The following is a 27581-nucleotide window of genomic DNA, read 5'->3' as shown; positions in this document are numbered from 1 at the left end:
TCCTCTACCCAACAAGCCCAGAGACACTGTTACGAAACTGTCATGAATTTCTGGTGTAAACTCACAAACACTCCTCAAATCCACCTGAAAGCATTGCTTCCAGAAACACTGAAGTAACGTTAGCTTACCGTGAAACGTTACCAAGTAGTTAGATGGCGTTTTGCTAACATTAGCGAACCTAAGATGTGACTTCATACAACATGAGGTCTCCGTGAAGATGGTGTGACTTCACATCGTGTTACCGAACATAGGTGTCTTTGGTTATTGTGTTGGTGTTCAGTCTAATCCACTCTTTACATCGGACAACATTTGTCTCTGTTTTGGGGTCAGAATAAACAAAATGTCTTCCACACAGTCGGGGTGTCGAGGTACTGGTCCCCCAGCAACAACCAGCACTTAGCACATACAAGTTTAACAGGAAACGGGAAGTTGACCGAGGTTCAAACCCGAACAAGGCTTGCTCAACTGTTACTGGAGCACAGAGTGAAGATGGGGGGCAATGGACTTAATAATACTTGATTACCTGTACTTTTATCAGTTTTCTCCTGTTCTGCGTGCAGCCGTTATCAGCAGAAAGACTCTAAATACCTCCACGGTTTGATCATCTGTATTCAGCCACATCTGCTGCATGGCCAGAAAAAGAAAGGGAGGGAGGACAGAAGGTCAGAGAGGACAGATAAGAAGAGAGACACTTAAAAGAGAGAGCGGCGGTGTTTGAGATGAGAGCTGCATACCAACGAGGAGGCCTGCAGGGTCAGAGCCGCCTCAACGACGTCAACAAGGCGTCTCTGCTATTCTCTCTGAAGACACCACTGACCCCAAAACCGTCTCTAATGACGGCGGCTCTGAGCTGAACGACGTGTCACACTCAGATCACGTCGGAAAATATCCACCATAACAAGCGTTTTAATCTTTAGTTCCTCATTAGAGCAGCACTGCGAAGATTTTCAGAGTAAGAGAAGTTTTGGGGACGTGGTATTGATTCAGATTCTGCTCATTAATCTCATTGTTCTAAATTTGACCCAGAACATAAAACAGCTTTATTTCCAGCAGATCCAGACTCTCATTCTCTGAAGTTTGTCATGAATATTTAACTATTTTGTCAAAAAAAAAAAATTAAATATTCTCTATTTTGTCTTGCAAAAGTTGAATATGTTCTATTTTCCACTTATTTCTTGATTTGGAGGCGCTAACATCAGTTAGCCTTTCCTGGATGTAAAAATACAGAATTCTGTTCAACTTATACAGGAAATACTGTAGATCACCTGACTTCCTCCGGCTAATATAACTTTCCCTGTCTTATTATTGTCTTTTATGAAGATTAGTCACATTCTGGAGCACTTAAAGATGTCAGAAGTGAGAATCCAGCATTAAAATGTCTGGATCTTTGTTATATATTGATGAGTTGTGTACTTACATCACTTAAATGTTTCCAACATAATAAACGTGACGATAAATACAGAAAGGAATAGAGATATAGTAACAACTTTACAAAAGAGAAATTGAAGGTAACCAGATGTTAGAGAGGGAAAGAGATCTGTCACTGGAGCTACAATGCTTGTGTTGCATTTGTGTGTGTGTTGTTTTATTTTTGCATCAGCGTCGTAGATCAGAATCAGCTTGCGGTTGAATGTCACCATCAGTGGAAACTTGAGCTGTATGTAAACCACAGAGCAGTTGGATTTGTTTCAATGCTCTCGTCAGAATCAGCCTTTTGTTGGAGTCACTGTAGGTGTGTGTGTGTGTGTGTGTGTGTGTGTGTGTGTGTGTGTGTGTGGTCTGTGTGTGTGTGTGTGTCTACATTTGCATGCTTCCTCACGCTCTCTTTAAGCTGAAAAGCAGCAGTGTCTTTGTGAGGATGAATGTGAGTTTTGACAGGCTTTAGAGCCTGCAGCCAAAACACGACTCGGCACAAAGCATCTTCAGCTCTCTGACTGTATCAAACTATTATACGGCTCGTGAAATATTCACGCTCGCTGTAGGGCCCTAAAACAACAAACTGCAGCCGACTGAATGAGCGTGATGATGAGCGGCTCTGTGGGAGGTGTGTTAGTGTCGACTGTTTTCATAAGGAACATCTTTCACTTTGGATAACTTTTCTCACTTATCAAGAAGAGTTTATTTCAAACCGTCTCTCTAAACATAATTGTCATTTTCCTGTTTTTTAAGGACATTTAAAGACTACACCAATGATATTTCAATGTCTTGACTCATAAATTACAAACCATATACATTTTTGATCAACAACCATCTTCGGAAGTCTCTCTGATGATGCATTCAAGGATGCTCCGAAAAAAGCAATTTTAGAAAGCAAACAATAAACCAAGAGATGTAATAATGCGAGTCTGATCTGAAGGTTTCTGTTCAGCATCTTAATTGTTAACCCCGTTAGCTTCCACAAAGTCATTGCTAACCCGACAATGGAGGTCACCTCCGGATCACTGCTGCAGTCAGGTTGATAAACAGGAGTGAAGATAAATCCACAAGTTCAAAAGTAACTCTGAGCTCTCCTCCCGTCGGTGAACGGCTCCGGATCAGAACCTGATGAGACTCCAGGTGTTTATTCCTCCAGCAGATCTGGATCTGATCCAGACTCTCTCTCTTGGATGCAAATTATCTGTAATTTTTAGCTAATGTCACAAAATGTTCACAGACGGTTAAATGTGGGTAACAAGGCTGATCAATGTGTTATCGTAGTTTGGTAGTTTCTTAAAGGTCCAATTTGTAAGAAAAGTTGAATTTTGAGTCTCATTCCCAACTGGGACGGTAGGTCGGGACGGTCGCCCACCCCTCAAAAATCCACTTTTCTTTCAAATAGGACCTTTAATATCGTCAATATCTCATTGGCATTTTATCTCCAAGTATCATTGTACTCGAATGTTTCTTTTTGGGGGAATAACATCTGAAACAACACGTAACACTACACACACTTATTCTGAGGATATAAATACACCAACATTTTGTTCCAGTAGCCTTCAGACATGTTTCTTTAATCACTATTATTATGTTTTTTCTTGGTTCAAAGATGAGGTGACGCCTGCAGGGAGGACATGGCAGCCGATGAGTACTTCAGAAAATTGATGTGATTTATTATCTGTGTGTGTTGTACTGCTCGAATCGTTCACATGCAGGCTTGTTGGCAGCAGACGGTTTGGTTTTATTAGATTTACTTGACATTTTTAACACTGGGGTGCGCTGCCACTGTGAGGACTGTGGAAGTTTGTGCCTTCAGGATCATGATAAGCACGTTCAGCGTCTGAGTGAGTTTCAACATGCTGTCTGACGGCATTTCAGTTCCACCACTGAGACCGAGACTGAGAGAGACTGTGACTTCTGATCCTCTCGGTGGTGTGTCAGTGCCCAGCGTCACGCTTTAACGGATGACTGACTCATCTGTCAGAGGAGGCAGCAGCATTAAGGTTCTTAACATGTGAAGTCTGATTACAGTACATGCAGCAGTGAGTGGCACAAAAGTGGTTTGGACCCCACAGACGAGACAGCTGAAGGAACGTTTGCTTTACAAAAACAACAGAAAATAAAGTAACAATCAAACATAATCACCTGAAGAAATTGCGATTGACTGCTGTAAGCATTGATGTTGATTGACATGATTTTTGGATAACTTTTTTAGCTCTTAGGTTTTTAATATGTGGAACAGCAGCACAGAGTGAATTTAATTGCCAAAAAATGAATTGGACCCTGCAGATGAGACAGCAGTAACGAGGCAAAATTCAATAGATAAACAGTCGGTGACTTTTTTATACTAAATTAAATATTTGAGTCAGTTTTCAAACATTCTGTTTCTCTCTTTTATGTGATAGCAGACTGAATATCTGCAGCTCTCAGACTGTTGGTCAGACAGAAGAAGCACCATAAAGACGCTACCTTCTGCTTTAGGAAATTGTGTTGGACATTTTAGTTTGTTTTTTTTACCATGAAGCGGCTAGAGATACAAGCCACCCAAATACACCTGATTTTTTCCATCAACATCCATGCATTACTCCCAGAGAAATTAACACAAATTTGCAATCTTAAGGAAAGAATCCATGATCCATCCCTTTATCTGGATCGATACCAAAAGTTAGTGGGTCCTGTTCTGGGCCAAGAAACCATCCTCCATCCAAGTTGCGTGGAAATATGTTCTGTAGGTTTTGTGTGATCCTGCTGAAAAACAACCAACCAACCAACCAACCATCCAACCAACCAACCAACCAACCATCCAACCAACCATCCAACCAACCATCCGACAAGCCAACCAACCAACCAACTAACCAACCAACTGACTGACCGACCGACAAACCAACCAACCAACCAACCATCCGACAAGCCAACCAACCAACCAACCAACCAACTGACTGACCGACCGACAAACCAAACAACCAACCAACCAACTGACCGACTGACAAACCAACCAACCAACCGACCGACAAACCAACCAACCAATAATGAAATCATAACCTTTTCAAAAATAAAACTACCTCATGTATTTCCTGGTAACAGGGTTGCAGGTGCATCTCCTCCACACATCAGGCACGTTGTAAAAGAAGGTGAGCTGTGATTGGTTGCAGCTCAACAACCTGTCATGACTGTTGGTCAAGTCACGGATGTCAGAGAGACTAAAAGATCTTCTCCAGGAACCTGTGCACCTAAAATGACCTGTAACTGCATGAACAAGCCTCCTCAGCTGCTGTTTCTCTCCTGTCTTTACTTCTCCACCACCTTCATGTTCCAGCACAATTAAATCTGTGCGAGCTGCTGTTTATCTGCTGACAGATGAGTGTGGTCGCCCACTAACTGGCCACGTGTGTTTATTGCTTCATTAAGTCAGCAGCAGTAAAGAACAGTCACCTGCTCGTTAGCTCGCTATGGAGGCTAACTGCTGCCAAAACCCTCGGTGCAAAGTTTGTGTGTGTGTTTGAGAGGACAAGGTGTGCACGTGTGTGTGTACGAGTGTGTTGTGGGTGTTCATTAGCAGGGAAACAGGGATGCAGGCTGTGCTGTGGCCTGCGACTGTGGACTCACCAGCTGTGAGATCAGCCTACACTTCCAGTGAACTGACCTCAGGGTCAACCGGTCCACCCACGCCGTGTGTGTGTGTGTGTGTGTGTGTGTGTGTGTGTGTGTGTGTGTGTGTGTGTGTGCAGATACTCATGGTGCACATGCAGTGGTGAATACGAGCCTTTCAGCCCACACACTATTGAAAGAAATCACACTATTGTTCTCGTAGCTTTCAGCACAACAAGAACACTTATGGAGTGTTGATTTACACTGCAGGCTCATGGGAATACTGTACATTACTGCACTTGACCTCTGACCTCCTGTCACCAGTGATAAATTACCCACCGTCGCCTGTTTAAGCTCTGAGGGTGACGGTGATGTTTTTTTCTTTATTGATCCACATGAGAAACTTCCTTTTGTTTGTGGTTGTGTTCTCACATCATCACAAACGTTTCCAACAACGTTCAAAGCAGAGAAATCCTCCAGTGTCCTCGAGGTGACGCTGAGTTTCATCTGGTCGTCTGTGGCTGTAACTTCAGGAGAGAGTCAGAGAGAGAGGAAGGAAGTCTGAGAGCGAGACCAAACACAACGAGAAGAAAACTTTGAATCTTTACCTCGTCTGACTCGCAAAGAGAGATGCGAGTCAGACGAGGTAAAGATTCAAAGTGCGGTTGAGCTCGTACATTCACTTCTGACAGGGTGCATGCTAACGTTTTCAGTTCAGCAGCTACAGTGAAGATTTCACTTTAAAAAAAGGGTTTAAATATCATCTCCTCGGATCAGGTTGATCTCTGTGATCACAGCAGACGAGCTGCATGGAGACATCTGATGTTTAAATCATCTCCAGCTGCTTCAGTTGTTCAGCAGAACGCTGCAACTCTGTTTTACTGTGAAGCTCCAGAAATGTTCTGTGGACTACGAGACTTCACCTGACTTTATATCATCAGGAGGAGATGATGACTGAGCCTGACTTTATATCATCAGGAGGAGATGATGACTGAGCCTGACTTTATATCATCAGGAGGAGATGATGGCTGAGCCTGACTTTATATCATCAGGAGGAGATGATGACTGAGCCTGACTTTATATCAGCATGGAGGGAGGAGATGATGAGTGGACTTATTTATGGGTGAACTGTTCCTTTAAGCTTGAGAAACTTCTGCCTCAGCATCAGTTGCTTTTAATTCAGAGAATCATCTCTGAGATACAATAAAACGCCTCGTCGCTCTCTCAGAGAATGTGTTTAATTTGTTCCAATAGTTTCCAGGAAAATGCTTCAGGCTCCTGCTTCCTGAAAAACATTTAAAATGTCGGCGAGTTCAGACAGAAACCTTTCAACAGATTTCTACACAGACTGCTCCACCACAACCGTCTCTCTCTCTCTCTGCTGCCGCCGTGCTCGCTCGGCCACCAGAGGCCTTTGGGCTCAATACACACAGGAATGTCATTAAGGCGTTTAAATGTTCCTTGTGTGTTCGGGCTTTACCATTATGGAATGTAATGGTGAGAACAGAACGACAAAGAGCGCCTTTCACTGCGAATGAGGCGTCTCAGCTTTCTGCTGCCGCTCACTGAGGAAAGACTTCACATCAGCCACTGAAGTTAAAGTATTAATACATCAAACACATGACATGTTAAAGTACCGCAGTCATATTATACTGAAGTACAAGTGAAGAGGGGTTAGCAGTAAATGTACTTTAAAGTGTTTTAGTTGGACGAGGAAATAAAGAAGAAAGGACAAACATAAAGAGAGGAAAGAAAGAAAGGAAAGATGAATGAAAGGAAGGAAGAATGCAGGAAAGGAGGAAGGACAGTATGAGGAATAAAAGAAAAAGAAAAAAGGAAAGAAGAAGAAGGAAACGAAGAAGAAGCACAACAACAACAACAAGAAACTAAAGAAAGAAAAGGAAAAATACATTTAGAAGAAAATGATACCAAAAGAAAGAAACAAGAACAAGAAATAAAGGAAGGGAGGAAGGAATGAGCTGAAGAGAAGGAAAGTTTGAGGATAATTAAAAGACAGGTGGAAAGAAGAAACAAGAGAAACAAACAAAAAAGGAGAAAATGTTCAGGAGCTAATCATTTAACTTCAGCTGTAGAGGAGAGAGAATATATTTTCTGGCGGAGGAAAAGTACAAATGTCTTTATAAGAAAAAAACAGCATTGATATTTCAGAGCGTATTCGTTCCCTCTGCGGCCACGTTGCAGTTTGGCAGACAGAACCAAAGTTCATTAGCAGATCTTAATGTTTCAGTCTGGAGCTCGTTTGCATCCTGGAGCCATTTGTTTCTGTCGCAAGCTCGAGGAGACTCGGCCAAATAAACACTCTGCTGTTTGCTGGCATGAATCATGGCGAGATTCAGATGACAGAGACCGACAGACGCTTAATTGAACCCACGCTGCTCATCTGGACTCTTCAGATCCACGGCAGACGGAAAGTGTTTACTCTCAGCACTGGAAGCTTCTGTAACAGCCACCGGCTGAACGTGAACATCTGTAAACATGCAGACGCACACCTGCTGCGTCTCACATCAGGGCCGACGACCCGTCCCAGAAACCAGGCGGTCCACTGATATTTAGGCTGCATCCAAATCTCCATCCTCGGGACCTGTGGACTTCGGTCGTAGGTGCCGTGATGTGTTCACTGTCATCACGACAAGTCTGCGAGTGCACGAGACCACGAGGCAAATATATATAAATACTTCTACATGTTTCTGTATCATGATGTGGTTACATTTCATTTCCGGCCTACACGATTCAAGTAACGTTTCAACATAATTAAGACAATGAAGTCTGCTAAAGTCTGCAGAAAGTCCTCCTGGGCCCCTGTGGACTGGATAAATTGTGGGTTTGGACAGCCCTCAAGACTCCTGGACTTCCCTCGAATGCGCCCGCCAAGTCTGCGAGTCTGCAAAATGTGAAGAAATGCAGCTCCATTTAAACTCAACAATCAGAGAGGAATGAATATGAAGTGGACTCCTCCGGGATCTAACTCATCGTGCAAGATGCTGTTTTGTTGTACAAATTCAGCAGGACAAAGACAAAAAGACACTGGATGAAGGGTGTCGACATTGCATCATTCAGACATCAGATGTCTCCGTACAGCTGTCTGCTGTGATCCAAGTCTCCAGAAGAACTGAGATCCCAAACTGATCTGATGTTATCTGCACCCTTTATAAGCTGAAATCTTCACTGTGGCTGCCGAGCTAAAAAAATCACAGGTGAAGTGAAACAACTCGAACATCTAACGAATCACAATCAGACGAAATAATGAACAAAGTTGGAGACAACTGATGTAAAACACAATCTTGTTTGTGACATTTAAAGTTTGGCTGCTTGCTTCAGTCGCACTCAGAACAACATGTTGTTAGCTTTGAGCTAATCTGTCAAATCTGTTATCGCTGTTATTATTATTATTATTATTATTATTATTGTTTGAACAGTTCCAAATCCAAAGTTTCTTGCATCTCATAAAAACAATAATGCAGTAAATAAGGACATAAATAGTTTTTTGTCTTCTTTGTTTAGTCTGAACTCTGTTTCACACACATTTCCACCGCAACATAAAAACTACTGAAGTCTGTAAAATTACAAATATTGATGTCATCTCAGTCAAACAGCCACACAAAGACTGCTACAACTTAAAGTCCATGTGCAGCATTATTTTAGCGTATACACACACATGTAAATGCACGTGTTAATCCTCCGTACACACACATTCCCCTCTGACACACACACACACACACACACAGCGCGGTGGGAAAGTTTACCAGCTGCAGAGTTGGAGGAAGGAGGAAGCAGCTGGAGAGTGTGATGTGATGCAAGGCGGAGGAAATCCAGGGAATTAGAGCGGATATGTGAAGGCTGCAGAGCTCACAGCGCTGGAATCAAGACCAGAGTGTGCAGATGTCCCCGTCTGCAGGGAGAATCAGTCCAGAGATCCTCGTCCTCCAGTTTAAAAAGGAGGCGTTGTGGTCTGTTCCCGATGGACGAGACGCCTCGAGATGAAAACATCTCAAGTCGAGACGTTTCAAGCAGGTTTTCAAGGAACCACAATCATCAGTGTGGACCCTGAGATTCTGTTTACAGCTGTGAATGAAGACATAAGTGCGCTCTGGGGACAAAGTCCAAACTATTTCTGTGACCCTTCGAGTTGAAGCGCTGCTCGAAAAACTGCTAATCAAAAGGTGTCCTCACTGTGTGTGTGTGTTTGTGTTTGTGAGGCTGAACCATGGATGAACCCATGTGAACCGCTGTGGCACGAATGAAAAGAAAATCCTGCCGGACTATTTTTGCACTCCGTGTCTGTTCACTGCTGTGGGTACAGAGTCCAGACTGTGGCTTCAGAGGGGAAATGTTATCTCTGGAGAAACTACATAAAAATTTTCTCAAGAGCAAATCCTGAGGGGAAAACAGTAACTGTAACTCTGCTAATGACTCTGTCACACTGCCAGAGAGGGAAACTGCAGCGCCACATCTGCTGAAAAACACTGAGATTATAATGCACCCAGTTGTGTCACTGCAGCAAATATCGTGGCACATTCAAGCAGCAAAACTAAAAGCAGCAGTTATAAACTTGACAGGACAGAGGAAACAGAATTAAACTCTCTAAAAGCTTTTAAAATAAATATTCTGAGACAGCTTTGTCTCAGGATTTATCAGGAGGACAGCTGCTTTACTCCAAACTATTTTACTTTTTACTGTGTAGAAACTTAACACCTATTTAAGCAGCAAAACTAAAAGCTGTAGTTTAAAGCTTGACAGGACAGAGGAAACAGAATTAAACTTTGCTTCAGAAAATAATCTTTTCTGACAGTTGTGATGTGAATTTCTGTCTGCCACAGTCACTACATGCTAACATGTACCACACAAACAGGGATGACGCAGTTTGATAGCTGTAATACAGAGAATGCAACTGAAGTGCTGCACAGAGAGTTTGTAGCTATCGCCAGTGGCGCAAAAAGGGGGTATGCACTATACGCGGTGCATAGGGGCGCACGGCCAGAGGGGGCGCCAAAACAAGGATGGGATAAAATATATTCTTGCGCTCTTAATTAACTATTCTCAAAATATATTTAAAATATAAGGGCTGGCCACTGGTAAATTTGCAAAGTGCTATAAAATCGACGTTACTGTGGTGGGCGCCCTCAATCGCCTTAAGGCTTTTAGTACTTGTAAGCTCCAGTTAAGGGAGGAGGTGGGGAGGGGGCGCTGCTGAGGGTCCACTTTTAGTAGCTATTTGGATAGTTGACATTGACGTGGTGAGGCGTGTTTGAAGAAAGATGGAGAAGGCAAAAAAGTTGTCAGGTGCACAGTGTAGGAAGAGGAAAAAAGAAAAGGAGAAGGCGTCTGAGGGAATGCGCCAGAAAATGCTGAAATGGATGACAGACAGCAACAGGTATGAACTAATTTACAATGAAACAAATGACAAATGAAAACAAAGCTAACGTTAGATGCTGCTGTGCTGCTGGCCTGCCGCTGGCTAACATAACTTCGTTGGGTCACACAAACAGAAATTGTAGTGAATCGTGATTTCATGCTGATGCACACACAGTGAGCTATAGGTAAGGATTTAGAAACCGTTTGTCATATTGATTGTTATGTGGGGCGGCGTCGTGCATTAGCCTATGTGTGAAACGACGTTCGGACTAGCAGCTAGCATCTGATATGATTCATGATAATCACTTCACAAACAGTCGGATGAAAGTAACGTTACATGCAGGTCACCTAACAATAATACCCGACATTAGGTGGGCGTTTCTATTGCCAGGCCATGCCATGAGTGTTGTGGTTTGGAGTTTGTGGCTGCGTAGGCTACATGGTGTGTGTGAAATCAGATGTAAAGATGTACTTATTTATTATCTTTAACACTACTTGCTCGGTCTGACATTTTCATGAATATCACCAAGAGCAGGCTAAGCCAAAATGACTTACAATGAATCTTCTTGACACAATACTACTGTAGGCCTATACCTTTATTCCCTTGTCAGAGGCAACATTAGCTCATGCCCAGATGTAACTAGAGAATCACTTCAATATAATGTTATATATTATGATATCAATTTTATTCAGGTGTGAGGATGGAGATGGAGCAGGAAATGAAAGGGGAAGTAGCAGGTAGGTCTAATACGAGGTGGAAGTGTAGGGCAGTCACTTATATGTTCTGAATTTAATTAACTGTTTTATTATGAATGATAAGGCCTACTGGTAAGACTGAATCAGATAGATGTGTAATATGTGCTGAAAGTCTGCAAAGTCATTAAGCTGATTGTTTAATGGGCTAGTGGACAAGACATGAGGGAGAGAGAGGAGAGAAATGAGAAAGAGGAGACACCAGCAGGCAGAGAGGAGGACGAGGAGACAGCAACAGGCGGAGAGCAGGTGGAGGAGACAGCAACAGGTGGAGAGGAGGTGGAGGAGACAGCAACAGGCGGAGAGGAGGTGGAGGAGACAGCAACAGGCGGAGAGGAGGTGGAGGAGACAGCAACAGGCGGAGAGGAGGTGGAGGAGACAGCAACAGGCGGAGAGCAGGTGGAGGAGACAGGAACAGGCGGAGAGCAGGAGGAGGAGAGAGGAACAGGCGGAGAGCAGGAGGAGGCCCATGATGACATCAGGTAGGGATCATTTTAGTGTTAATTACACAAAATCAAACCTAATGCAGGGTGGTTGAGAGTTATTTACAGGTGTTTTTACTGTGTCCTTTTGGAAAATGCTAGATCAGAGAGTGATGGGGAGGCAGAGGAAGAAGTGGAGGTGGAACAAAGAGGAGCTACTAGGGACAGAACTTTGCCACAAGACCCATCTGAGTGGCCTGCACCACACGAGATAGGGGACACTCTAAGACAGCTAATGGTAGAGGATGGCCCACCGAAATGTCCTGATGGGCCATACCCTAGGGCAGAGAAAAGCAAAAGGTGCTTTTCTAAAGCTTATTTCTCTCGTGTTTTGTCCAATGGTGAAAAGGTATGTAGGGATTGGTTATTGTACTCTAAAAGTACAAACAAAGTCTACTGCTTTGCTTGCAAGCTTTTTGGTGGAGCTAAAGTAGTAGATAAGCGCCTTGTTGTTGGGGGGGGGGGGGGCGCCAAAATTGATGTTGCATACACCCAAAAAACTGTGTAGTTGCGCCCCTGGCTATCGCTACTTTTCAACTCTTGTCTCTAGTTGGGCTTTTACATTATTAAAAATATACAGCTTTCAATGGTCAGTATCATAAAACCACCATACACAATAGATATGGAAATACAATTAAATACACAAACCACAACCAACATACCGCTCTGCATCCACACACGTATCACATACAGCAACACAAACATAATCTACATCAACATACGACGAGCTAAAAGCTAAAAGCTGGATTATACCAAAGATTTACGTTTGTGTTGATTAAAAAAACATGAAAATTAGAAACAGTCTCAATTCTGTTAAAGCATCTAACACACACACACACACACACACACACACACACACACACACACACACACACACTGTGATGAGAGACAGCAGGAACTATTAGGAACTCAAATGGGAGGAGGGGGGAGGATAATTGCAGCGTCTCCTTTGACTCTCAACACTTCTCCTCCCACTCCTGTTGAGTCCATCAACACACACACACACACGCGTGCACACACACACACACACACACACACACACACACACACACACGTGCACACACACACGTGCACACACACACACACACACACAAGATAAGGAAAAACACTTCCAGTTTTTATCTAAGGGGAGGAAAAACGATCTAACGAGAGACTAGAAACCAGGCAGAGAGAGCAGAGGGAGGACAGGTGAGCAGGAGGACAGGTAGAGCAGGAGGACAGGTGAGCAGGAGGACAGGTAGAGCAGGAGGACAGGTGAGAGGGAGGACAGGTGAGCAGGAGGACAGGTGAGCAGGAGGACAGGTGAGAAGGAGGACAGGTAGAGCAGGAGGACAGGTGAGAGGGAGGACAGGTGAGCAGGAGGACAGGTGAGCAGGAGGACAGGTGAGCAGGTATGCAGGGGGTTATTGAATCAGACTCCAGCTGCAGTGCCTCAGAAAGCTCGTCTCCACCATCATAATCAATAAAGTGTTTGTTTCGTGACTCGTTGAAAAGCAGAACGACTGACGTGTCGCAGGACAGATGTCTGATGTATAAAATGGCGTCTGGAGCGCAGCTGCTGTTTGTTTCCCACAGTTCATGTGAAGCAGCTGATCCTCGTGTGAACAGAGACGATCCAGCTGTGTCACTCTGAGATATGCAGCACTTTGAATTATTAACATCCAGATTAATAGTGCGTCTGCAGATGTTTACGAGTCAGGAGACAGATGAAGGGATAAATGTCCACATTATCTAAACTCTCCTCTTCGACATGTTAACTGTCTGATGTTGAAAAGATGGAGGATCGTCCGTCACCAGTCTGCTGTCGTCAGGTTTTATCTCAAGTTAATAACAGAGTCTCTCTTTCTCGGGCTATCTAACCGCCTCTCTTATCTGTCTGCTCGTCTTCGTCTTTTCTTTCTCAGCGTTCGCTCGCCTGTCTTCCTGTCTGTCACACTTCCTGCCTCTTTGACCAGGACTCATATTACCTCGTCCACTGACCTGGAAAATAACAGTGGAGATTGATGATTTGAAATCCTGGTGTTTCCCTAATTTATCCAATGCGATGGACCTTCTTGGTCCTCAGGCCTTGTGGTTTGATTTAGAGCAGCTAAAGAGATAAAAGATGGATTATATAAACCCACGGTGATGGTCCAGCAGGTGTTTGTGAAGCTGGAGGTGTCTCATGTCTGAGTTTGTTCTCTGAGCTTCTTACTGACTGATGTTTGTGTTGGAATGTGGGCAGAGCGAGGATTAGCCGAGTAATCCCTGACCAGAACAACCGCTAATCCTCAACCTCATCCCTCACACCTCTGGACACGGAGCTATTCAGACGCTGCGCAGCACATTTCAGTGTGTTTCTCAGGTTCGTTCTGTCCTCCTTCAGGTTTCACAGAGAGTGAAACACAGACGTGTCGAGGAAGACAGCAGTTTAAGCAGTTACAAACTTGAGATACTAAGTTCTGAAAGTTTCAGAGTCAAAACTGATCCATGTACTGAAAGAAAACAAAAGTGACTAGTTCATCAAGTTTTTGATAGATTGTCACAAAATTCTCTTCCCAGAGGTTAAATCCTACTGACTTTGGTGATTATCTGAGAATCGGTGTTAGCTCCTACAGTGTTAGCTTCTCCAACAGGCCAACATCAGTGTTAGCTTCTCCAACAGGCCAACATCAGTGTTAGCTTCTCCAACAGGCTAACATCAGTTGCCCTCTGACGTTTCTCGTTATTGGATGGATTACCATGAAATGCTGTTCAGACATTCATAACTCTGACGATCCTTTGTTTAATGACTAAATACCTGCAAAATGAAGGATAACGATTTGTGGTCTCATTAAGATTTAAAGTGTCGGCCTTCTAGTGACCTGACACCTCGGCTCTGTGTGTCCCTCCTGCTCTGCCGTACAGTGTCTGGAGTTCGGCGAGGGCTCGGTGACGGGGGACATGTGTGAGGATCTGTGTGTGCTCGGCCTGGTCGAGTACAAGCGCTGCCTCTACTACGAGAACGGGAAGAAGGTGATCGAGGCGCGCTGGAGAGGAAACCCCGTCATCCTCAAGTCCAAACTGGAGAATTTCTCCTCCTACGAACCACTGGGAATACTGGACTACCAGGTGATTTATTATGAGCTTCGTTTCCTGTATTTAAAGTTACATGAATGATCCAGTGAAGCTCACCTTACTTAATCTCTCTGACAGGACACAGCAGAGGAGCTCTCGCCTCTTGATGTGGTTTTCTACGCCACTCTGGAAGTAAGTCATATGTTCCTATACAGCTAACTATATAATGAATCCATCCATTAACGCTGTCTTACATTAGTGTTAGCTTCTCCAACAGGCTAGCATCAGAAAGACAGGGTCTATAACATCCTAACTTAGTATTCACAACTAAATCACAATGTCTGGTCTCAGGTGAGGAACTCTCTGGGGCTGGCTGAGGAGGACGAGGATGAAGACGGAGGAGGAGGAGGAAGTAACAGCTCTCTGGCCAGACTTTGGGGGAAGAAGCTAAAAAACAGAGACAAGAGTTACTCCAGAGCAGAGCTGGCCTCACTCTGGTCTCTGCTGCAGCAGGAGGAGTACACCTTTCTCAGGTGAGAGTCCCGCAGGGAATAGATCCACCAATCAGACATCCTGACTGGATTTACTCTGGTTTTCAACACCCATCCATCGTGACTGAATCTCACTCTGCCTTCGTCTCATTTCCATAACATTTTATTGTGACAGAAAAGTGCCGGCAGAGTGCGACAAACAAACGGTGAACGTAGTTTTTGACTGACACTAGCTCGGGAGCTAGCTTTATGCTACGCTAACAGAGCGTTGCCTTAGCAGCCAACAAGAAGCTGACAATGTGTAGGACGATAAAAACACAACACTCATCAGTAACACTCACAAACAGACTGTCCTGTCTCTGTTCTGATGTTTCTAAAGTTTTCTAACTCACAACCTCGCGCTCAGTGTGCTAACGTTAGCCTGTAGAAGAGATGCCTCCCTCCTCCTCAGCCCGGAGCTTATCGCTCTGCAAGCTTAAATACTGCTTAGAAAGAAAGCTACCACTTTAAAGTTTATTGGTAATGTGTGAGTGCCCTCTAGTGGACAGAATGTATAACAACCACATGCTGACAGTGGCATCGAGAAAGCACGAGCAAGTGTTTAAAGAGTAGAGTTACATAATAAATATTCATAATAGCCTAAATTTAAGCTGTAAATGTTTGAAAATAATCAGAAAATCCAGAAATAATAAGAACGGAGCACTACTGTACTTGTAGCATATCATTACCTGTTCATAGCAGCAGCTGGTGCTGACCGCTAACATCTGGGCTAATCAGGAGACATGTGAGCCGATAGGAGGAGTAACTGATGACAACTGACACTAAATGTAGCTGAAAATGAGACCATGTATTTAGAAAGAAAATAAAAATAAGCCCAAATTCAATATGGCCATAAAAATATGTAACATAAACACTGACGAGTAGTTAGAAGTACTTGGTTTGTATTTTTGTTGGCCTTACTTGTTGATCTACATGATTTATGAAGTCTGTTTGGTGGATTAAGTCGACTCTGGTTCACCAACACAAGCTTCAATATCAGATTCTTAAATTACATTCATCAAAAATAATAATAACTCAACAAACAACCAGAAGAGTTCAAACTACAGAACAGAAAACGCCTCTAGCTGCAGTGTGCTAATCATTGTAGCATGATGCTAACAACAACAACTCATTAACAGGTTTCACACAGGTTAAGACGATTATAATGAGCGCTGACTGTCCCGACCTGCTGCTGCTCCTCCCTCCGTCCACCTGTGTGACTGGCAGCTGCTGCTTGCCGTAGATTTATCCACGTAAACGCCTCATTGCCTGCTGGGCCGTACGTCAACGTGGCCGCCATGTTGGTCCGGGCAGGACTGGCCTGTAAACAGACAGATGGGCAGCTGGTTGTTCTGGATAAAAAGCACTGTAACATCACATTTATCAACTGATGTCAGTGAGTCGTTTTTATATTCAAGGTTTATAATGAAGCTACGTGGAGTTCAGGACGTTTTCCCTCCAGTCACCTTGAATCTGGATGGTCCCTAATTATTAATTAACTATATAATTATTTTACATTAGATCATTTAAGCTTTCGTGTGCTTCAGGTCACACACTACTCAAAACTAGTTGCAATACAAGTCTAATTAAATGTGTGTTTTTGGGGACCAGGATTATTTGCTAAATACAAAATAAAAATCAAGTGAAACACTAAAATATCCCAAACTAATTTTAAGTAGTGTAACAGCTCATTCATAATTTAAGATACTGCACCTGTAAGTAAGAACCCATCACTGAGAAATATTAAAAATAAAAACAAGTTGGCAACGAGTCTGCTTTCTATATTTTATAGCAGTGAGGATACAGATAAACTCAAGGACAGATAATTAAAGACCATTACATGATAAGATGCACCTCTATTGATCCCCAGTGGGGAAATTCGGGTATATACCGACAGTGCAACAGTACTAAATAATTATAATAATAATAATAACAGTGTCACAATATACACACAGTGTCACACTGTATTGTGTTTTGTTGGACTACGAGGACCTGCTTTATTCCACTTCATACTGAATCAGCCTCCACTTATATTCCATTTCTTTAAACTTCCCGGACATCTCATGCACATAAAGTTTATTAAATACAGATTTCTCCACAACAAAGACAAACAGGTCAAATTGTTGCCTGACAAACATGAGTTTTTACAATTCCTTGTTTCAATGACTCAGTTTTCACCATACACCAAAATCCAGATAACCATGTTTCTGCCACCTTTTTCCAATAAATAATAAAGTGAAGTGTGTAGTTATAAGGTGATGTAGTATTTGGTTCCCAAACGAGTTCATCTCAGTCTTGAGAATGTGAGAATTATTGTGGGCAGAGTTGGAGGACGAAAACAGAAAAGGCACCAGCCTGTTTTCAGATGCTCAGACGACCCAACAGGCTGGAAGCCAAAACTCCACCGAGTCCAAAAATAAAACCGGCGAGGCGAAGTGACCTGTGCTGCTGCTTATCTGGAGGCCTGCAGACAGAGCTGCAGAGACAAATGGAGAGTGTGTGTGTGTGTGTGTGTGTGTGTGTGTGTGTGTGTGTGTGTGTGTGTGTGTGTGTGTGTGTGTGTGTGTGTATGGTACTTGCTGTTGGATGGATATAGAAACAAAAACAACAGAGAAGCGGGGAATAACAAGCTGTTGTGGATCGGTCCGACCCGTGACATACGCTCATACATCTTTCTGAAATGGCCGTTCACCATCACTGAGCAGAACAAAGCAGTGAGGTGTCAGTTAGCTTTGCAGACAGTGAAGGTACATTTTACTTTCCAACAAAACGAAGAAACTAAGCAGCTGTTCTTAACTCTTCTTAACGCCGTTATGGAATTTCAAATAAAATAAAAGGTGTTTGCAGGTTCTTGTGTAATTCTGCGCTGACCCGGAGCTGTTTCCTGACGGGAGGAGCTCAGAGACCCATCGTTTTTAGAGATACCTTTGAATTCAGGCCGTTTCTTACAAATTCCACCTTCAACCTAAAAGACGTAGGTTTTTTGTTCTGACATGATGAGCTCATAAAAATTAGCAACTCAGCAACAGAATCTGAAGTTTCAGTCTGACGTCCAGCTGAAGTGAAGAAATGCTCAGGACTGTAAAGACCTGTGTCCTCCTCTGCTCTCCAGAGTCCTGCAGGACCTCAGCACACACGTAGCGAAGGTGTTGGGCTCATGTGGTCACTTCTACGCCGTGGAGTACCTGTCCGCCGGACACGCCTGGGACCAGAACATCTTCTCCCTGGAGGAGGTGGCTGGTTCTGGGGCACGAGGGCGGTGGACCACCAGGGAGATGGTGCACCGCATCGCGCTGAGTTTTCTGGACATGGTGTGGCACTTTGACAACGACTTCACCCACAAACTGCACCTGTGTGACATCAAACCAGAGAACTTCGCCATCAGGACGGACCTGACGGTGAGTTTTTATCGATCTTTAGATTAATCCGAAGGCAGTTTGGTGACCTTCTCCGCCAGAACAGTGAAAAGCATCAGGCGAGTCTGAGTGGCCTTAATGTTTCCTGAATGTAATGAACATAAACAGGAAGAACGTGAAGCAGGCAGCTGAGGGAAAAGAGATAAAAGTAGGGTTTATAAAAAAGCTATTAGAGACAGCAGAGATGGAAATCAGAGAGTGGATGGTGGATTACGTGAGGTTTTTGTTGAAAAGATGCCTGAAGCAGAAGATGTGACCCTGCAGCTGAGAAACAGAAGGTCATTCACACACACACACACACACACACACACACACACACACACACACACACACACACACACACACACACACACACACACACACACACATCTTTTGAAATAATTGAGGTACTGTTGAGTTAGAAAAGCTCATAAATCTCTTCATTGTTGATGCACTAACCCAACTCCCTGATAGAGGCCTGATAATTTATACACTGGATGATTTTCTACTCAAAGACAGAAAGAAGTTCATGTAGAACATTTGCTGAATTTACAAGAAGGAACAAATAAGTCAGAATCAGTCAGAGACAGAGTTTCACACAGTTTATAAAGTGTCTCCAACTCAACAACTCACTAAACTGACACATTTGTTAAGGGAGTCTGGGGACAAAGAAGTCGCCTATACTGGTTACTGTTTAGTGTATCTGTAAAATGTGACATGTTTAGATCAATAAAATGTTTCTTCTTTCATAAATTGAGTGTAAAAGGTGAAATCAGTGTAAACAGTGTGTTCAAACAGCTGCTAAATGTTGGCAGACAGGCTGGTCTGCTGTTGTGGCTTCTTCTTCTTCTTCTTCTTCTTCTTCTTCTTCTTGTTTCACAGAGGATGTCAGTTGAGTAGGCGGTCCTTCAATGTGGTCCAGACCTCCTCTGAATGTGTTCTGAGTAAAACTCTGCGTAACTTGAGCGGATTATATAAGTGACTCTCTGTGGTTATAACTGACGGTGACTCAGATGAGTGGATCATTATTTCTCTCATCTGGTTTTTAGCAGCTGGACAGTTTTATGAGCTGTTGATGATTTGATATTTTCTTATTGTTCAGCTTTTTAGTCAAAAATTCCTCAACTAAAGAAAACTTCAGAGAACTTTTTAACAAACGGACGCTTCCTGTTCGGTCTCATCTGAAAAAAATCAAGTTTCCTTTGAGGAGCAGCCGAACATCATCGTCTCAAAGTCACGATTACTCACTGTGTAATCAAACTGCTCAAACTGATACACTCATCCTTTTATACTCATCTGGAATATTAAATTGAAAAGCTGAAGCTTCTTTTAGCTGTAAAAATAAAGCAGAGCAGTCTGAGGCGGAGAACTGGACGTCTGCGTTTCCCTTCAGTCACAAATCAACAGACTTTAAATTCATCACGAGTGTTTGGACAGAGACAAACAAATGTCTGCAGTTGTTTTCTCAGCGTTATCAGATGGTTTTACGGTTTGTGCAGCCGACTGAGCCAGACAGTGATTAATCCAGCACCGTGTCAGGTCTGCGCTGGGCTCCGGCCAACGATCACAACTCAATCTAAACTGTTCACTGATCTCTCACACGGCAGCTTCGTGATGACTGGAAAATGAGCCGTTAAAGAGAAAAAACACTAAACCCAACAAATGTCAAGTTAAACAGAGGCTCGTTACTGTTCTCATGGTATTAGCAGGATTACGGTTTCTCCTGTAAAAGAGTGAGAAACAGATGTAACAGCCACTTTATAATGCCAACACTGTAAAACAAGCTGTAGTGTTCACCACTGCTTCTGCTTCTCCAAAACACATGCTGTTAAAGTAAAAATCATCCAAAACATTAATAATAATTGTATATAAGTCTATAATGTTTCTAATGTGATAAATATTCATAAATAAATAAAAATAAAAGGTATAACTGTAATCTCAGACTGACAGACAGACTCACATTAAATGGATCGTGATGAACTCAGCTGAGGTTTCCGTCTCTTCGGCGTCTCTCAGGTGGTGGCGATCGACGTGGACATGGCGTTCTTCGAGCCAAAGATGAGGGACATCCTGGACCAGAACTGCAGCAGCGACGACGACTGTAACTTCTTCGACTGCTCGTCCAGGTGCAACCTGAACAAACGCAGGTGCAGCCCCCGCCGCCGCAACAGCAACCTGCAGGTGAGCCCGACAGCAGAATCAGCTCCGAGAGTCTGACTGCTGCGATGTTTAAAACCTCATGTAGAGTGAGTTTCTCTGGTGTTCAGTGGCATCACACACGTCTTGTTTGGGCTTTCAGGGCCTCCGTAGTGAACCTTATTACATCGTCACATTCTGCAGCATTGACTCATCAAGTTTCTTCCTCTGGTTGAAGCCGAGCTGTGATCGTTGTTCACGTTCCTCTGAAACAAAGTCACTCTGACACTTTGGTTTCAGGATCGGAGGATTATTTTAAGTGTCGCAAATTCAGTTGATGTTTTTATAAAAGAGGAAAAATGATCTTCAACTCAGAAAGTGAACTTTAACCTTTTAACTGATCTGTTTCAATAAATCATTTGTTGTTCAAATGATATTTTATCCGAATGTAAAACGATTAAAGAACATTAATCCACCTTTTCTAAAGAAACAAAGTGTGAGATGGAAGAAGAACAAAAAGCTGCAGGCTTCAGATTTAAATGTAATAATTTTAGTGTTCTTCATATTCATTTATTCTCCTGTGCTTCACTTTTATGTCAAAACATTTCTCGGCGTTTCCTCGGCCGTCTGTGAACTCTTTCTGTCGTCGCTCACCTGTGAAGCAGTTACTGTTGCTCAGGTAGAAAATGCGAACCTGCGCCGCTGCCGCCCACCTCGCTCCTTAACGAGCTGGTTGATAATTACAGAGTCTGCTCCTGAAGAATTCATCTTTCACAACATTTAATTACACGCGTGCAGTAACGACGTGTGTGGAATGATAATTACTGATCTGAGGACAGGAGGCCTGAAGCTGCCGACGTGTGGAGGGTTTAAATCCAACGAGGAGAAATGTGGATGAACGCGTCTTCATTTAGTTTCTCAGGGACTTGAAAAGTTTCATTTTCTTATTTCAACATGTGTTTATCTCGAGGCTTGACGTCCAGAGGAAAGACAAATCAGAGCTTATCTGTTTTGTTTTTGTTTTTTTCTGGAGAAATTATTTTATTGCTACAATATATTCAGTATATTTTAGAAGAAAGTTATAAAAATAATAATAAGTTTCAAAGTTCTCAGAACATTTCTATAAAACACTGTGGAGATAATCATTAACAGTAAATTATGAAAACATATTGTATAAAATAAATAATCATCATTAGTTCAGATTTAATGTACTTTATGTGAATTAATTCATTCAGATGCTCCTTTCACTCATTAACTAGTTTAATTGAATTAACTGGAAGCTTTCTGTACTGAAAGTCATTTTAATTCTTTAAATAAAAAAGAAAAAGTCATTTTCACACACTGTCGGCTCCGACCTTCGTCGAGTCAGGAAGGAATTTAACTTTTTATTTGTCGTTTGCATTTTCGTCACTTTAGATCTGAACTCTAAAAGCATGAACATGATTCTGTCTTAAATCTACGTTTGTGTCACATTTCTCTGTTCATATATTTAACTTTATATTTTGCCACTTCAGAAAATACTTATTTCAATTATTTCACAAATCTATAATTTGTTTAAAAAAAACAACAAATTACACTGTATGAATGTTAATCCGATGAGTCTAATATTAAAATTAAAAGAAGCATTAATTTTATCATCTTGATTTGGAATTAATGTTTGTCATTTATCAAAATGTTTAATTACCAAGAGAAACATGTTTAAATTAAATATATTTTAGAACGTTTTCTATAAGCTGTTCTGATTATTCTTCATCTTTTAGTCTCATTATCACAATAATTAATTTGCAATTTGGGTTTTCTGTTTTGTGAATCAGTCTGAAACTGTTAACATGAGCTGTGTCAATAAAGTTACAAATGATATAGAAACATTTAGCATTTAATAACATTGAATTTGATTTACTTTAAAGCACAAGTTCAATTCTAGCATTCACTAGTATATTATTATTATTATTTTCATTATTATTGCTGTAACATCACATTTTATACATTTAGTTATAAAATGTATACTTTACAGGATAAAAATATTTTTAATAATGATAATTTCTTTCTTTGAGCAGATTACATATCACCATTAGTAGAAGAGATATTATTTATATTAATTATATTGCTAACTATATTGTATTTTTTGATAATTGACTATATTTTAATCAGTGCAATCCTGATAAAAACGTGCCCCATCATCAGATTGTGAAATTATTTTAAAAATGATCACAGACATTATTGTGACTTCAAATTAATGAGAAAGATGAAATGAAAATAATAATAAAAAATAATAAAATAGTCATAAAAATAATTTTAAATAATCACTCAAAATGCTTTTCATGCTACTTAATAAGGGAATTACTAATTTACCAACATATAAGAATTTAGATAATGATAATAATAATAATAATAATAATAATAATAATAATAATAATAATAATAATGATAATAGCAGCCTACATTTGGCCTCCTTCGATGAGACTCTGAGTGGATCATCATCAGTAACTTGAGGACATTTTGAAGCGTCGTCCCATCAGACTCGGAGGAAACGTCCGGTACATCACCGTCACCGCGGTCATCCCCATGACAACGGCCGGACAGACTCTAAACACCCTGCCGGCTCCCGTATCACATGTCATATGATACGAGATACCTGCATTCATGAGAGGAGGATGAATATGAGACGGAGGGAAGATGTTTTTGTGCAGGTGACGACGTGACGTGACGCACAAACACGAAAGACGTTAAAGAAAAAAAATGGGTCTGTAACAGGAGGTGATTGGGTTATAAATTGTCGGAGGATGAAATAAAAATAGGAGAACAGGGGATAATAGGGGAATAAGGGGGTTGAAAAATGGACAGAAAACTAATGACAGAAGAAAATATAGAATTGATGAGGATGAGGAGGTAAAAAATGAAACTGACGAAAATGGAAAACAGATAATATGCAGATGAAATGAGGAAAAGATGAGCAAACTCGAGAGGTAAGTTAAAAGAAAAAGAAAACTGAAAAGGTGAAAATATGAAAATATTAAATTAAATTAACAGACAAAACTTGAAAAGAGAATAGAGGAGAGAAGAATTTACCAGGAAAGATAAAACAGAGATAAAAAAAAAATGAAGTTAAACTCATTAAAAAGAAATAATCACAATAATGACAGAAAAAATACAGATGAAGAGTAAAACGCAGAAAGGGATTAGTTGAAAAGAAAAAGGAAAAGGGGAAAATAAGGGGAAAGGAGAAGAAAGACAAAGTGAAAAAAATGAAGCAAAACATGGAAAAAGAAATACATCAAGTTAGTCAAGAGAATAAATACAGATGAAGAGGAGAGAAGACAAGAAGAAACAGAAAAAAACAAAGATTATAAAATGTATAGTTGATGAGGAACGGAGAAAATGAAAGAAGAGACGATAAAGGGTTGAATTATGAACAAAGGGAGGAGAAGAACAAAGAGGAAGAGAAGAAGAAAAGATGAGTGAAGGATACAAGGTGCTGATGACACGTCGATGACACGCTGCCGTCCTATTGGTCCACCAGAGGCTCTGACCTCTGATGACCCTCCACCTGTCCATCATGTCCTCGGAGAAAGGAGGCATTGTGTCTGTGTGTGTGTCTGTGTACTGACTGATGTGTTTGATAATGAAAGTGAGGCGTCGTCTGCATAGTGACGGAGAAAAAAAAGAATCCTGTTCAGCCTCGCTCATCTTTTGTCTTCTCCTTTTTCTTCTTCTCTCCTTTCCTGCCCTCTCTCTTCATGTTCCCTTTCACCTCTTATTCCCACTCGTCCGCCCTCCTTCTCCGTCCTCACCTTTTCCTTTCACTTCCATCATTTTCCTTTCTCCCTTTCTTTTCACGTTCTTTTATTTTCTTGTTTTCTGTCCTTCAAGTCTTTTCATCTCTCCTCTTCTCTTCTCACCTCTTGTCCACTTCTCTTCTCTCGTCTTTTCTTTTCTCTTCACACATCTCCTCTCCTCTTTCTGAAGTTTTCTCATCCCCTTTCCTTTCATCCCTTTTCTTTTTCCCGTCTTTTGATATCCTCTTTCAACCTCTATCTTCTTTCATTTTGTTTACTCTCATCTTTCATCTTTTTCCCCTTCTTTTTATTTCATCCCATAATCCATCTTCATCTTCTTCTTCTTCTGTCCTCTTCCCTCCTCTCTGCTTCTTCTCTTCCTCTTCTTTTTGTCTCTGTCTTCTCTTCAGGTGATTTGTGAGAAGATCTTCAGGCCGTGGTTTTCTCCCACGCTGCTCGGGGCCAAAGCAGGACTCCCGCTGCAGGTACGATTGTTTTTATTATACTTTTATTTAATGTATTTCATTTAAATTAATCTTCAGTTTTATCTTTATTAATTTATCTAAATCTCTTATGTTTTATTATTTATTAGAATACTTTAGTTTTAATTGTCTAAATCAGGGTTGGCCAAGGTTCAAATTTGCCACATAAGATGTTTCTAGTGGAAAAAAATAGAATAATGTTCATGCTGTTTGTTGTTTTTGTGAGGTAAACTGCTCTTGAATTATTAATAATCATATCTAATTATTTACTACTTTTCATTATCTGATCCCCTACTTAGGATCCCAGTACGATTTTGCATCTTAATAACAACACAATAATTATAGGAGTTTGCTTTTGGTCTGTGGTCCACTGCTAAGTTTTAGTAAAGTGAAAAAGTGTGTGAGCACCCCTGGTCTGCGTCATCATCTGACGTGATTTATATTTCACAAGAAAAAGAAATTTAGAAAATGCGTCACAAACTTAAAACTTCTCTATATTTATTTAAACGCTTTCTACAAAACAAATGAGCAGCTAATTTTTTCATTCTGTTATTTCATCAGGCTTCTTTGTCAAATCTCACTTTAAACACACATTATGTAATTTCTGCTGCTCTCAATGAAAACAAACAAAAAGAGGGTTTGATTGTTGTGGGGAGGCCTGGAGATCCAGACCAGAACAAACACCTGGAGTCACATCAGATTCTGCTCTGATCCAGATGGTGGTGGACTCTCACGATCCCACGCTTGTTCACGACGTCATCAAACGTCTTTTGTTATTGTTTTGATTGAGAGACCTCCACTGGCAGAAATGACATCCTGGGAGTTAAAGAAGCTGTCGTTTGTTGAACAGGTGGAGCTGCAGCGAGCGGTGCAGGAGTGCTCAGAGACAGACGGAGGTGTGGAGGAGAGAGAGGAGGATGAAGGTGGAGGAGGAGGAGGAGGAGGAGGAGGAGAGAGGGCGCAGGGCGGGGGCGTCCATCAGCGTCTCCTCAACATCCTGACCCGCCTAATCCAGGAGGGAGGGGCTTCAGGGGAAGGGGGCAGGGCCTGGGAGGGGAAAGGCCACGTCCACACTGCTCTGAACTTCTGAGGAGACGATCAGAGACTTCAGGACATTTGAAACTTTTATACATCTAAAGATTCTTCTTGGGAAAGGTGACCTCTGATGAAATCCTGGAATTCAAGGACCCTCATGGAGAATTCAGACTTTTGTTTACATGTTAGCTGATGTGAAAGAATTAGTCGCTGCAGTTTGAGCCACCAGGATGAAAACCAGATATGGCAGGATTGAGACTCCTCACGAATATGTACCACTTCTGAGACGTATATCTGGTCAAACATGAACTATAAATATATACTACATACCTCTCTATGTGTACTGTTGGTCTGTTTCTCCTCGTTTGGCCTCTTAGCGGCTGTTCACACCTGGTATTACAAGCGACTCTCCCTTCCTGCTCTATATGTAAAGAAAACATCACTGAGACAAACAGACTCCATGTTTCTACACAAAGACAGAAAGAAGTTCATGTAGAACATTTGCTGAATTTACAAGAAGGAACAAATAAGTCAGAATCAGTCAGAGACAGAGTTTCACACAGTTTATAAAGTGTCTCCAACTCAACAACTCACTAAACTGACACATTTGTTAAGGGAGTCTGGGGACAAAGAAGTCGCCTATACTGGTTACTGTTTAGTGTATCTGTAAAATGTGACATGTTTAGATCAATAAAATGTTTCTTCTTTCATAAATTGAGTGTAAATGGTGAAATCAGTGTAAACAGTGTGTTCAAACAGCTGCTAAATGTTGGCAGGTCAGACTTTAGCACTTTAGACACAGAAGCAGACAGGCTGGTGCAGCCATGCTGCCACAAACTGACACTTTTTACAAGGAAACACACAACTTACTGTTTTCATTTAATGCTGAATTTACAAGAAGGAGACAATGATTCAGAGTCTGTCAGAGACAGAGTTTCACTACGTTATAAAGTTTGTTTCAACTCAACAACTCTTAAAACCACCACATTTGTTAAGGGAGTCTGGTGATGTGGTGGTTACTAGTTCAATGGATCAATGTAATCCATTCTACCTGTTGTTGTTGCTTCTTCTTCTTTGTTGGTGTCCTGTCACTACAACAACCATCACTCTCTGACTTGATTACATCTTTGTCTGGGACACAATAATGTTTAATCTACAAACTCCATGCGGTCACATGTGTCCCAGACCGCCTGGACGAGTAGTTTGAGTGATGGGATCACAATGCGTTTTGTGTTGGAGCTGTGTACTTGTGTTAATCCCAGGTGTAAACAGACTATTTGTTCCACATGAAGGGAAATCTTAATGCTGCAGCAAACAAAGACATTTTAGACAACAGTGTTGTTTCAGCTTTGTGTCAACAGTTTGTCTCAATGTGCACAGAGCAGCTCTTTACAGAAACAGTTTGTTGCGGAAGAACTGGACTGCAGACTTGGACTTTTTTCCCACAATTCCCGCTGTTTGTCATCTGGGGTGTTTCCAGATTTCTTGTCAACGTGTTTCCAGATTTTTTTCTGGATCTACATTCTGAAAATGTCATTACAATGAATCTGGAAACATCCGGATCAGGACCGGAGAGCTG

At 41.7% G+C, this 27581-nt stretch overlaps 1 protein-coding gene across 1 annotated transcript in view; it reads left to right on the top strand.

The window, feature by feature from the left end:
* dipk1c (divergent protein kinase domain 1C) overlaps nt 1-26057 on the top strand; it is a 36628-nt gene extending 10571 nt beyond the window's left edge. The window contains exons 2-8 of the mRNA XM_073487852.1: nt 14499-14702; nt 14787-14840; nt 15000-15181; nt 18291-18576; nt 20590-20754; nt 24896-24970; nt 25818-26057. Of these exons, the coding sequence (XP_073343953.1) occupies nt 14499-14702; nt 14787-14840; nt 15000-15181; nt 18291-18576; nt 20590-20754; nt 24896-24970; nt 25818-26057 (1206 nt within the window). The remainder of the gene's footprint in view (nt 1-14498; nt 14703-14786; nt 14841-14999; nt 15182-18290; nt 18577-20589; nt 20755-24895; nt 24971-25817) is intronic.
* The last annotated feature ends 1524 nt before the right edge of the window (nt 26058-27581 follow it).

This window comes from Pagrus major, chromosome 19 (assembly GCF_040436345.1).
Source record: "Pagrus major chromosome 19, Pma_NU_1.0".
Classification (NCBI taxonomy): Eukaryota; Metazoa; Chordata; class Actinopteri; order Spariformes; family Sparidae; genus Pagrus; species Pagrus major.
The sequence above is the reverse complement of the archived record's forward strand: the minus strand, read 5'-3'. Positions and strand labels throughout refer to the sequence as shown.